Here is a 13488-nt window from a genome sequence, read left to right as displayed (position 1 = left end):
ACAGCCAAACAGAAAAAGTTGAGTGATGAATTGAGTACAGCATAAAATAGATCATACGTAAATGTAACGCAAATATAATATAGGTTAGATTAAACTGAAATTAGAGCGCAAACTCCGCTTTGTCTACATAGTCTACATAGTCTACGTTGTTTACATAGTCTACGCGAAGTCTACACGTAGACGTCGACAATTAAAGTCGACGCGTAAACGCCCATCCCTGATCAAAAGAAAGGTTTGACCTCTAGATGACCTGCAAATGACCTTCAGTTAGACCGACAGGTCAAAGTGTATTCGGGCGTAAAATTATCCGCTCTTTCAGAATCCGTGGTCAAAAAAATTGTCATTCGAATTAACTAGAATCTAGATGTCGTGGGGTCATATGGACACCGGAATCGTGATCAGCAACCCCAAAACCATGATGGTCACCTAGTCTGGGAAAAAGGACTTTTCGATTTCTGTTTGTGGGCCTATTTAATTAACTGTGTCGTTTCCTTGATTTATTTTTGTAAACGTTCGTGATATATGCGTTTTAGTGTCGGGAATAGTTACTATTATAAATGTAGTTCGGTGTTACTTACTATTATTGAACCCCGAACCTTTCTCCACAAAGTACACCTGGACAATTCCGAAGCGATTGTACTGGCTCGGCATCTGAGAATCGCACAAGGAAAACGTCTCAGGATAGTTTTCTGGTGTTTTTGCAGTTGCCAAGGATGACAAGAATTTATTGAGTCTTTTGATAGTCAAACTGTGCATAAGTTCCATTAATATGATGTGTCTACTCGTTTTCAGGCTATGCCCAAGAAAAAATCTACTAATTGCAGAATTTAGACCGCTCTCTAGGTTTCAGGGTAATTTTTTACACTTCCCAGGGCAGATTAGGTTTTCTGTGTCAAAATTCGGAAGAAGGTATGTATATCATCCATGGAACAAAAATGAATGACTCTGTATAATAGTTAATTGAATTGCTAAATTTCCATAATGACAGCTCTAACCGATACCTACTAATCTTCATCCGTTTTAAAAGATGTTAATACGTTATTTATGTAGATATTGCTATATTTTCATTAAAATAATTTCTGCTAATTGACACCGACATCGACAACGCAACGCTAAGAGGGGAGGTCAAGGTGAGAATTTCATTTCGGTGGTGGTGAACGTCTCGGTGAGGTCGTTATATGCAAAACTTATCACGAAAACGGTGTTTATGCAGATGGCTTATGAATGAATTATTTAAAATATGACGTTTCTTATGGAAAGAGGGAGTAATGTGTTATATACAGTCGTGTAAGACACGCCTGGAAGTCGTTATTGGATAAAAAGTTTTCTATTGAGATTTGGTGTAGGTATAACTTATTTTTTTCTAATGTATGTCTATGTTTACAGGTTAGAATAATTTTTCCGCAATTTTGTTTTAGTTTGTATCAAAATGTGTAAAAGGGTACTTGAAGAACGCTTGCGAAATAATGGTTATTATGAAGAATTTGTTTTTAATTGTCTTTTTGCATCAAAATATACAGGGCGTTTCTAAATAATCTAAAATATTTAAGGTGACCATATCCCTGGTTGAGAAATAATCAAATTTCTGGCGTTTTTAGTGTTTTTAGGTACTGAAATCTTGAAAAGTAAAACGTGTAGAACAAAAGTAAACACAAAAATAAAATCCTTGATGTTCTGTTTATTCATTGTTACTATTTAAATTTACACAAATAAAATAATAACTTTAAAAAACCGTTTGTAAAACATGCGTTTGCTATTATCCTAATCCCATATTTTAAGAATTATTTTCACGTACTTACAAATAAAAGTAAACAATTTTATATGTAGGACTAAGCAAGTAAATGTTATAAGAATATTTACATGTGGAATTATACAGGGTGTCCCGAAATGCATGCAACAAAATTTGATCATGGATTTTTAAGACAAATTTGGGGGACCCGTATTTTTTATTTTTACCAAGTGGCCCAGTTGACAAAAAGAAAAAATACGGGTCCCCTAAATTTGTCTTAAGAATCTATGACCAAATTTTGTTGCATGAATTTCGGGACACCCTGTATATAAAAAAGTTATTATTTTCCTAGATTTCAGTACCTAAAACCTTGATGGTTTTATCGTTTTTTGCACCTGTTTATTCGTTTTACTGCGGCGTCTTTGAAAATACTCAGGTGGCATGGCATAACATTCCTATTATTTGATAAGCTTTAGATTATTCAGTTATTAAATGTTTGAAATATTTGTCTTTGGGGAAAACACTATTTAAAGAATGCGGTGCCCTTAAGGTGATTCCTTTAGTCATTTCAGCAGTCAAATCATTATTCTAAGGAAAAAAATTAGTATAAATACAGATCGTGAAATGCTTCGTTTTCGAGATAAACTAAATCAATTTTTGCCCAAGTTTTAGCCAAGTTTCATCAATCTGCGTTAAATATCTTAATAAATATCTTAAGGTGACATTTTTTATGTATTTCGAAAATGAAGAGTTTTCTATGTTTAAATATGTTTTTTTTTCTCTCAAAACAAGATCATTTTATATAAACACAAGTTCTAAAATGTTTAATCTTTTTACTAAAGAGTGCTGCAAATTTGAAAATTTATGTATCTCGAAAATGAAGCGTTCTTTGCTTAAATGTTTTTTTTTTCTTAAAACAATGTCTCTTTATATGAACACACTTTCTAAAATATTTATTCTCTTGGCTAAAGAGTGATGCAAATTTGAAAATTTTTAATTATTCAGTCAAATATCCAATTAGAGACATGTTTTTATCACGTCTTCAATGGCAATCCTTTGGGCAGTGATATCTATATTATTTTGGAAAAAAATATGCAGGCAATTGGTTTTCCAATTTTATACGTAGATGTTTTTTCTAATCTCCAATTAATGCTGAACAAAAAATGTTTGCAAGTATTTTTTCACTTAAGGCATAATCTAAGAAAAAGACGTTGTTTTATTAATAATGGCATATGGAAATTTTTGAAGAGTTACGAAGCCTTCAAAAAAATCCGTCCCATTTTTATTACACTCTGCAGAGTGCACAGAATTAATTTGTTGCTATATCGATATAGATATCAATAGATATAGCCATATTTAATTGTATATTACAGCTACGCATGGGGTACATGTTTCCTTTGTCTTATATTTAATTATTTCGGCTGTTTATTTATGTATTATGAGGTAAATTGGGTCAAGAATACTCATTGTCAACACATAATTCTTAGAAATACAAGTATTTGGCGCCAATAATTTCAAGTAGCCGAAAATTGGTAGGAAGACAGGTATTATATTTCAGTTTAATCAATATTGAAACCTAAACGTCATGGTTATTCACATAAAAAACAGCAGATCTCCTTTTTTCTAATCTAGTATACTCACAGCGACTTTTCCTAATAAATGTCCCCACTGCCATTGCCACACAGACAATATACTTTCTCTACCAGCATCAACAGCCAATACATAGCTGCCACCATTCTAGAAAAAATATTTATTAGTTAAACATGAGTAAATAGTTGAATATGTGGTAAGTGCATAACATAACACTGTTTTCATGAATGCTAATTTTGCCTTTTAGAGTCGGATACAAAATTCAGGTTGTTCATATGCTCAGCAACCAAATTTATTTGGTTTATTTATTTTTGGGACAGTGTCTCCATAACATTGTTAACACTCATTCACATAACATTATGTTTTTTTTACCTTTATATTTAGGAAAAATGGTAAAGACCAAAGTTTCAGAAATTTTATTTCAGAAATATATACAGTACGTTCATGATGAAAGGAACAAATTAATTTAAAATTCAGGTAATTATTTTGTGGAAAAATGCTCGAACACGTCTATTAGTATTTTTAGTTACAGATTTTTTGACATAAGAAAATTGTATACAGGGTGTCTCAAGAAGAACATATGCAGTCATCATTGATTTTTTTAATGAAACATCCTGTGTATTATGCCATTTTTTAATTGTACGGTAAATTCTGAACACTTTTTGTATAACATACCATATCATTAAAATCAGCGGTTCTCGCATAGACCTAGTAAACTATATAAGATCTATGAGTTTTCGTAATAATGACGTTTGAAAATTGATATTTTGAAAGTATATGAAGGTCAAATTATATTAGTTTATCTTTTCACAAGAAAACACAGTGGAGTTATTATAAAACACCCTTTACAGTATAGTATTTTTGTCTAAAAAATATTTAAAATTTAATAGCGGAAAAGTATGCACTGGTTCCATGGCAACCTTGACTTTATCCATTGTGGTGGGTCAGTAAATAACTAAAATATTATGCAAACTGTTGAAGCATGTATGAACCATGAATATATCACTGTAATCAGAAAAAGGAGAGGATTCCAAAAAACGACAAATATACAGGGTATTCCATTAAAAAAAACAAAAGGTTGATTTATATTCGTATCTTCGAAACATTAATTGGGTTTATATTATATTATATTATTACATATTTCTTTGAAAAAGCAAGGCAATTTCCTGAAAGAGAGACAAAAAGCAGATAGTGAATACTCTGTAGATAGTAAATCTTAAGTTGACAAGAAATTAGATAAAGTGATAAAAATAAGATAATAATTTAAACTCTTCATAAATTTAAAACATTTTGCAATGTATGATTGTATGAAAAACAAATTCGCAAAAACCCAATACAAATTTTATTATTGAAAAAAGAACATAATTTGTTGAAATAAACAGCAGGTTAGCAGTAGGTAGTTAAATAAAAACTGTAATTCGTTTTTTTTTAATAAATCAACCTATTTTTTTTACTATGACCTATATAATAAGCCCCCGAGTTAGATAACTTTATATTTTATTCCAAATAGACTTGGAAACATAATGAATTTTTTTCTTACCAGATTTGAAAAAGCGACAGCTGCTACTCCTACTTCAAATTCACCCATGCCAAAAACGTATAAAGTTTGTAAGGTCTCCGTACTCCAAATCCTGATATGAGCCTGTGTTTTCCTATTCCTACCAGCTCGTTGCCCCGAAGCAACCATTTCCCGCGAAGGATGTAAATCCATACTGTCAAAAGAAGAAACAGTCAATAACTGTCTAACATACAGGAAGTCCCTAAAGACAGTGGTCATACAGCGACTATAGATTCTTTAGGTTAAATAACAAGTGCTTTTCAGGAAAGCAATGAAATTTCCAAATTGATCAATACAACAATTGGTCAATTTTCTTTCAAATTGGTAGATTTCGAGTAAAAAAAAGAAAAAAATAGGAACTATGTTGTAGGAACATTACTTTTGGCATCCTCCCAACTTTTCTTTTTAAATAAACAAAAAAGTTCATACACATTAGTTAATTCTTTTTTTTTGAGCAAATAAAATATTCTATTTTTATTCGAAATCTAGCGATTTTAATATAAACTGATGAAGAGCAATATTCGTGTGGAATCGACATGTAATTTTCCTTAAAAGATAGGAGAACATATTTTCACATCCATACGTCACTGCAGCAATGATTGAAGACGATTTTTATTGTTTCCCGCAGGTACCAATTTTGAATCAGATATAATGTTGGTTCTCAAAAATTAATTAAGAACTGTTTCAAAAGAAAAATTTTAACAATTTAACCAACTTTTAACTCTTAAATTAAGCATTTTTAGATTGAAATAAGTTTACTAAAATTCATTTGTTTTTAACTGAGAAATAGTGGTTACTGTATGATAACTGTTTCCTGGGACATTCCAGAAAACACTTGTCAAAAGAAAATTTTATTTTGTTAAAATTTTTTTTCTTATAATGTCAAATCCCGTACCCAGAAGTAAACATGGAACTTTCTGTGTCTAATAATTTATTTTAAATATTGTCGTCGCTTAAATGAGTTTATTGATGATTATTTAACCACATTTTTTAAGAAAAATTAAATATCCGAATAACTGAAAATGCATTAAACGTGATGCAAAGTTCTTTTAATGTCAACATGTTATTTCAAAATCCAAATCAATGGACATACAAATTAAATTATAAAAAATAACTGTTTTTAAGTTTCGATATTAACATTGCTCTTAAGTGAGGAAGCAAAGGCTTATTTTTATTCGTTAAAATGTACATACAGTAACAAACAATAAATAAGCAGTGATGAAAAATATTAAATATGCTTTATGTTACCTATTTCTTTTTTATATCGTCTGACTTATGTCTTTGTTAATAAAAAATCGAAATAAAGTGGGTTTTGGAATAAAATGTTGAAATTAGATAAACTGTGCATTAAGTTTAATGAAATTTTAACAACTGTTTCTAGTTTTCTGTAAAAATGTTATATTCAAATTAAATAATTTTATAGAGTCTAGTCTGCATCCAGATAGAATGTGTCGGTTAAATTAAAATATATAAAAATTGTCCTACAAGACTGGAAATTGGTAGAACTTCGATCAGCCATTTATTCTTATTTTATCGATTTTTAAATACATGTTGATTGGTTCTTACCACTGGATGTCTTCGGTATGTCCGGTATAATGCCTCTGAGTCTCTTCATCTCTATCATACATTACAGCGACAGCTGCTACAAAATAAAGTAATTCACCAGTGGGCAGTACCCACAAGTTTCTCCTAGAATCTGTACCTCGATAGCCGTACCTATGATTTTGGTTTAGGAAAATCACAAAAAAAAACATAACAACAGCTAGTGCGTGAAATTGTCATCGGTGATTAGACTCTATCTAGCTATCGAAGTATCCCGAATTATTTATATTTATACATCTATTTATTGCTTCCTTCTTCTGCTGGCTTTTGTATCTAGTGCGCGAACATGCCATCAATTTGAAGTAATTTTGTTTTTAAGTAGGTAGTTTACTATTTTTAATAGTTCCAAGACTTATACAGAAATATAACTGCACATAAATATAGAAAGCAAAAGCAATTTCTTTAAAATTATTATAGTAAGAAATTTTATAAAAGTTACATTTTTTGTTAATCTTTAACAGCAAATAGAAAATAGTCTGTATAGTTTAGTTTGGGTACGTTTCCATAAATTGGCGCACTTACATATCTACATATATCAGAAAATTCTATAATTTAATTACTAGCTGAAATTTGCTCACACATCATAACAAAATGAAATAAAACATCCATATTGCAAAATTGTAACCCTAGAACAAATTGATACAGCCAAAAAATTACTCGTTAGTAAAGTAAAGCAAAGTAGAAAAGTTTTCTGAAAAGTAGAGATTAGCGAAACAGCTTTGCACAAAAAAAGTAAAATTATTACATTACCTCCAATTTCTGGAAACGTAACATACACACTTACCCCTTTACACCAGGAAAATTAGCGAAAATAAAAGAGAAACTCGAAAATAGTCCTATCCGCTAGATTATTGTAAAATTGTCTAAAGGAACATAATACAAGACATCTCTCGTCTCGTGAGTCAAAAACTTTTATTAGCTAACTTTTCTATTTAAACAAATAAGTGAGGAAAACAGTTTTTTCACTTTGCAGGGAAAACCATCAATTTTAGCGAAAAGTGACTCTCAGACAGCTTATAGGGAGTAAAATTATCTACAAAATGAGACTTGTTAAATTAAAATCGGTTAATAAACAAAAAAGTTATTGCAAAAAAACAAGAAAAGTGCCCATTTTTTAATTTGTTTATAACTATCGCATTTATTGTTAAAATTTTATAAAACCTATGACAAGTTGAGGGTTTTGTCATACTTTAAAAGTGTGCCAAAAGTGGGCGCTGTAGGTGCAATAGTTTTCGCACAATTCTATTTGTTTATAACGGAGGCTCCAAAAGTTATGAACTTTAAGCCTCTGTACAGGCGTTAATTTTCAACCAAACATGATTCTGAAAGCGTCATTGTAATCTTAAAGACGCAATTAAGCGACCTATTAAAAAATATCACCGTTTTTTTGACATTAACATTCTCAAATTGTGCATTAAAAAACCGTGCGTTTTTCGCTTATAAACAATTTGAATAACATTGTTGCTATTTATGCTATCTCACCGAAAATAGGTGCAATGGATAGCTGGAAAAAAAATACAGTTTTAAAATAAAAAAAGTGCCCTCTACGACCAACAGGAGCCAAGATAAGAATCTTTTTTTAAAAAATCGTAGCGCAATTGTTTATAAATATTAAGACTTGAATTTTTCGCAAAATAAAGTTTACGACGTAAACTACGATTTCCCGTGAATTGCATTGAAAAATGTGGAAAATTAACGACTCACGAGCCCTTTAAAGAGAAGGTACTCGCTAAGTAAACTGTCCGGCGGCCGGCGGCGTGGTGGTGGGGGAAGTGCGCGCTGTAAATTTTGCAATATCTCGGCTTCTATTCATCGTAGAAACTTTTTTTTTTTTTAAACTGGGGTAGCTCGACGAAAAAATAACAATGGGCATATTTACGAATTCGTAGAATAGCCCTGAACCCCAGAAAAAATGCATCTTTTATAATTAATTTTTTTTAATTTACAAAAATGTCACAAAAATTATTGTTAAACGAAATATTAATTAAAATTTCAATTTCGGAATTATTTTACTATTATTAAATAAATAAATGAAGCTATCGTTCATTTAAAAAGTTATTTCTTTTACATATTAAGGCAAAGTAAACTTGTTTTTTCAATATTTTGTTAGCTATTTAATTACGATTTAAATGTAAAATTAAAGTAAAAATTCATAAATTATTTTCAAATTATTATTTCTCATAAAAATAGAAAAAATTTTAAATTTTAAATTGTATTATATTGCATTATTTATATCTATTATTGAAAATGGTTGTGATTAATATTTTTTGAATTAATTTTGATTATGTTTATAAAATTAGTAATAAATATAATAAAAAAACTTTATATATTAAAATTTCAGGAAGTTAAAATTGTAATTTTATCGACCGCGTTATTTTTAATATTTTTTAATTTTGAGAATTTTGCAATAAATTCAAATGCTTTTTATTCTTTTTTAAATCTTTTAACAATAAATAATAATTTGAAAATAATTTGTGAATTTTTACTTTAATTTTACATTTAAATCGTAATTAAATAGCTAACAAAATATTGAAAAAACAAGTTTACTTTGCCTTAATATGTAAAAAAAATAACTTTTTAAATGAACGATAGCTTCATTTATTTATTTAATAATAGTAAAATAATTCCGAAATTGAAATTTTAATTAATATTTCGTTTAACAATAATTTTTGTGACATTTTTGTAAATTAAAAAAAATTAAGTATAAAAGATGCATTTTTTCTGGGGTTCAGGGCTATTCTACGAATTCGTAAATATGCCCATTGTTATTTTTTCGTCGAGCTACCCGTTAAAAAAATAAATTTCTACGATGAATAGAAGCAGAGATGTTGTAAAATTTCAATTTGAACTTTGGAATTAACTTTTCTCGCGCGCGCGACCGCTTGGACGAGCTTCCCCCACCACCACGCCGCCGGCCGCCGGACAGTTTACTTAGCGAGTACCTTCTCTTTAAAGGGCTCGTGAGTCGTTAATTTTCCACATTTTTCAATGCAATTCACGGGAAATCGTAGTTTACGTCGTAAACTTTATTTTGCGAAAAATTCAAGTCTTAATATTTATAAACAATTGCGCTACGATTTTTTTAAAAAAAAATCTTATCTTGGCTCCTGTTGGTCGTAGAGGGTACTTTTTTTATTTTAAAACTGTATTTTTTTGCCAGCTATCCATTGCATCTATTTTCGGTGAGATAGCATAAATAGCAACAATGTTATTCAAATTGTTTATAAGCGAAAAACGCACGGTTTTTTAATGCACAATTTGAGAATGTTAATGTCAAAAAAACGGTGATATTTTTTAATAGGTCGCTTAATTGCGTCTTTAAGATTACAATGACGCTTTCAGAATCATGTTTGATTGAAAATTAACGTCTGTACAGAGGCTTAAAGTTCATAACTTTTGGAGCCTCCGCTATAAACAAATAGAATTGTGCGAAAACTATTGCACCTACAGCGCCCACTTTTGGCACACTTTTAAAGTATGACAAAACCCTCAACTTGTCATAGGTTTTATAAAATTTTAACAATAAATGCGATAGTTATAAACAAATGAAAAAATGGGCACTTTTCTTGTTTTTTTGCAATAACTTTTTTGTTTATTAACCGATTTTAATTTAACCAGTCTCATTTTGTAGATAATTTTACTCCCTATAAGCTGTCTGCGAGTTACTTTTCGCTAAAATTGATGGTTTTCCCTGCAAAGTGAAAAAACTGTTTTCCTCACTTATTTGTTTAAATAGAAAAGTTAGCTAATAAAAGTTTTTGACTCGCGAGACGAGAGATGTCTTGTATTATGTTCCTTTAGACAATTTTACAATAATCTAGCGGATAGGACTTTTTTCGAGTAAAAATTTAATTTGCTTGGTCTACTTATGCAGAGTCAGAGATTTTGAATTACACTGGTGTTTATTAAATCGCAAAAAGGAACACTTTATTTTTATTATGATAAGTTGTTTTGCTTTTATAAAGTGTTTGAGTAAATTACTGGAAAGCTATTTCGTGTAAAAAATATTTTCACTTCTTAAATCAGTATAAGCTCTCTAGACTGCATAATATTGCCACTACGGACTCTACTTTCCTATTTTAGGCATAAAATGAAATATTTTACTCACGACAGCTTGACCAAATCCATCTTGTCCGAGAATTTCACATGCGTAGTGGCAACGTTACCAGACAAGCATCGGAGATCATTCTCTGTCTGAACTTCGAAAAGTGAATATCGATACAGTCTGAGGAAAAGTTGTTTGAATCTTGAAATTCATTTCACTTGTGTACAGTAGTGAAATCGTACACAATATAATTAAATAATATTACAGAAGATGTACAAATGGCTATGTATTAATTTCTTCAGAAGAAGTACAAGAAATTATTGAAAAAGCAACTAGCGTTAGTGTGAAAACAATGATTAAGAATAAATGGAAAATATTTCAAATGATGTGGACGTTTAAAATTGGTATGTTAAAAAAAATAGCACCTAGACGTAACCACAAAAAGTTTCGTGAAAAAGGCGGCAGGGAAAGTTTGCGTAATCTATTTCACACCACAGGATTCCAGTGGCGCAAAACAAAGACCAATCAGCGACAATTAAAGGAACGTCATGATATCTAAGACTTTAAGTCAAATTTTTTAAGGTGTACATTTATTCTTCGCACACCCAAAAGTTTGTGTTACTACCTAGTCTTTTCTTCTGGAACGTGCAGTTTTTTTAAGATTCTCTCTATAATAATATCTCTCTAATCTCTCTCCTCATTCTAATTACGAGAATTAGCCCAGAAGTCGGAGACTTGTGCAGAAGAGGAGGCGGCATATTATTATTAAGCAGGCCGCATTTGCGCCCAGGAACGACTTATGTTGGTAGGCCCTAACCACCATTCAGTGCAGGAATGAGGAAAACCTCATTAATTAGGGGGGTGGTCAAATGCCAACCGGTGTCAATCTCTCACATTGACCCAAGCCAACATTCTTCCACCCTACAGGGCATGCCAATCCTCCGTACAAGTATAGCTGATCTACTGTCTGCTGGCCGCGGGATTCGAAATCCGGGCAGATAGCACACATCGATTGAAGTACTGACGCCTTAAACCGTGCGGCTATCGACCGATAAATTTTCTGTTTTTATTTTTTTTTGTATGAATTTATTTGTTTAAATATCCGTCATAGTTTTGCGTCTAGAGGCCTCAATTTAAATTTCGGTAGTAAAAAATTTTATAGTATTTAATATTATAATTAGTATTTTATAGAACAGGAGTGTCAACATACGAACTTTAGTAGTTTTAAAAGTAAAAATAAATTAATAATACTGTTTCCTTAATAAATATTTTTTATACGACTGCCTTGCAAAAGGGGGTTTTGCGCACGGAAAACACGCTCTGAAAACGGCATTTTGCACACGCCGTGTGCTAAACACGGTTGTCATCTTTGCACACGCGTCTCCAGATTGTGATTTTTGTTTGACGTTGTCACCCAAATTATGCAATGTTTCAAGTTGGCTGAGTTTCATAGCAACCGTCACGGCTCCTTTATTTTGTTGATTAGATACTTCAAAAATTGTTGAATTCCCGAAGTTTGGGTGTGAAAATGTGTGATTCTGAAGAGATTTTACAGAAAGCAAGCGAAATATGTTCGGAACTGCTGCCCACAAAATCCAGAAGCAGGTATGAAGCTGAGTTAAGCCGATTTATGGACTGGCGACTAGCCAAAAATGTCCAAACTTTCTCAGAAAACGCAGTAATGGTGTATTTTGAAGAACTATCTAAGAAATATAAATCTTCGACGTTGTGGACGATTTTTTCGATGCTCAAGTCAACGTTAAGTGCCAATCACAACATAGATCTTGGAAGCTATAAAAAGTTGCAAGCGCTAATCAAACGAAAATCCGAAAACTACGTCCCAAAGAAGTCCCAAATCCTCACAGAAGATGATTTTTGCCGGTTTTTGACGAAAGCATCAGACGACAAATATTTACTTATCAAGGCGGTGGTGGCAGTTGGACTATCTGGGGCATGTCGAAGGGAGGAATTATGTTATCTCAAAATAGAAGACACCAAAGATTTCGGCAGTGCTATGCTGATTAAACTGAAGAATACAAAAACAAAGGTACCAAGGTGTTTTACAATTACAGGAAACCTTTACACTATCTTAAAAAAGTACTGTGCTCTTCGTCCTCCTAATCTGAAGACAGGCAGGTTTTTTTTAAACTATCAAAACGGAAAATGTTCAAGCCAAAACGTTGGCATCAACAAAATTGGAAACATGGCTAGGGAAATCGCCAAGTTTTTGATGCTAGAGAATCCAGAAAGTTACACGGGACATTGTTTTCGGCGTTCATCGGCCACAATTTTAGTCAATTCTGGCTCAAATCTGCTTGCCCTCAAACGCCATGGTGGGTGGAAATCCAGTACAGTTGGCGAATGCTACGTTGATGACTATTTGAGAAATAAAATGGAAGTTTCGAAAAAGATGGTCTTCAGTGTCTTCTGCTGCCACAGAATCAAAACAACGATCGTCTACTGGAATACAACAAGAAAACAACGACCGCACGCTGAAAAACTGCACTAAAAACACGACACCAAAAATATTCTCTATTACCGAAAACAAGGTGCACAATAATACTGCTTTTCCCAGCGTAACCTTGAAGGAATGTTCAAATGTTACCATAAATATTAAATATTAGTTTCTTTTGTTAATGCGTTAGTAATTTTCTTAATAAATACGAGTTAAATTAAAAATTGTACTTATTTAATTTATTTTATTAATGCGTTGGCAATTTTAGTAATAAAAACGATTTAAATTAAAATTTGATTTTTGTGGTCTCTGTTTGCAGTCGTATAAAAAGTATCGTAAAAAACTCGTTTGAAAACCTCTTTGCACACTCGCTCGACTTGTGGACCTCGCCTTCGGCTCGGTCCACCAATATGTCTCGCTCGTGTGCAAAGAGTCGTTTTCAAACCTTGTTGTTTAATACTATTATGCAATTCGTATGTAACTATTTTTTTTAACCCATGAGACAAAAT

At 31.5% G+C, this 13488-nt stretch overlaps 1 protein-coding gene across 1 annotated transcript in view; it reads right to left on the bottom strand.

Moving 5' to 3' along the window:
* The window catches only part of LOC108908085 (echinoderm microtubule-associated protein-like CG42247), a 111608-nt gene that overhangs the window by 24343 nt on the left and 73777 nt on the right, over nt 1–13488 (bottom strand). Inside the window, exons 6-8 of the mRNA XM_018712000.1 lie at nt 6444–6593; nt 4860–5031; nt 3371–3466 (exon numbers count right to left, since the gene is read on the bottom strand). Of these exons, the coding sequence (XP_018567516.1) occupies nt 3371–3466; nt 4860–5031; nt 6444–6593 (418 nt within the window). The remainder of the gene's footprint in view (nt 1–3370; nt 3467–4859; nt 5032–6443; nt 6594–13488) is intronic.

This window comes from Anoplophora glabripennis, unplaced genomic scaffold (genome assembly GCF_000390285.2).
Source record: "Anoplophora glabripennis isolate ALB-LARVAE unplaced genomic scaffold, Agla_2.0 scaffold229, whole genome shotgun sequence".
NCBI classification, from domain to species: Eukaryota; Metazoa; Arthropoda; class Insecta; order Coleoptera; family Cerambycidae; genus Anoplophora; species Anoplophora glabripennis.
The sequence above is the reverse complement of the archived record's forward strand: the minus strand, read 5'-3'. Positions and strand labels throughout refer to the sequence as shown.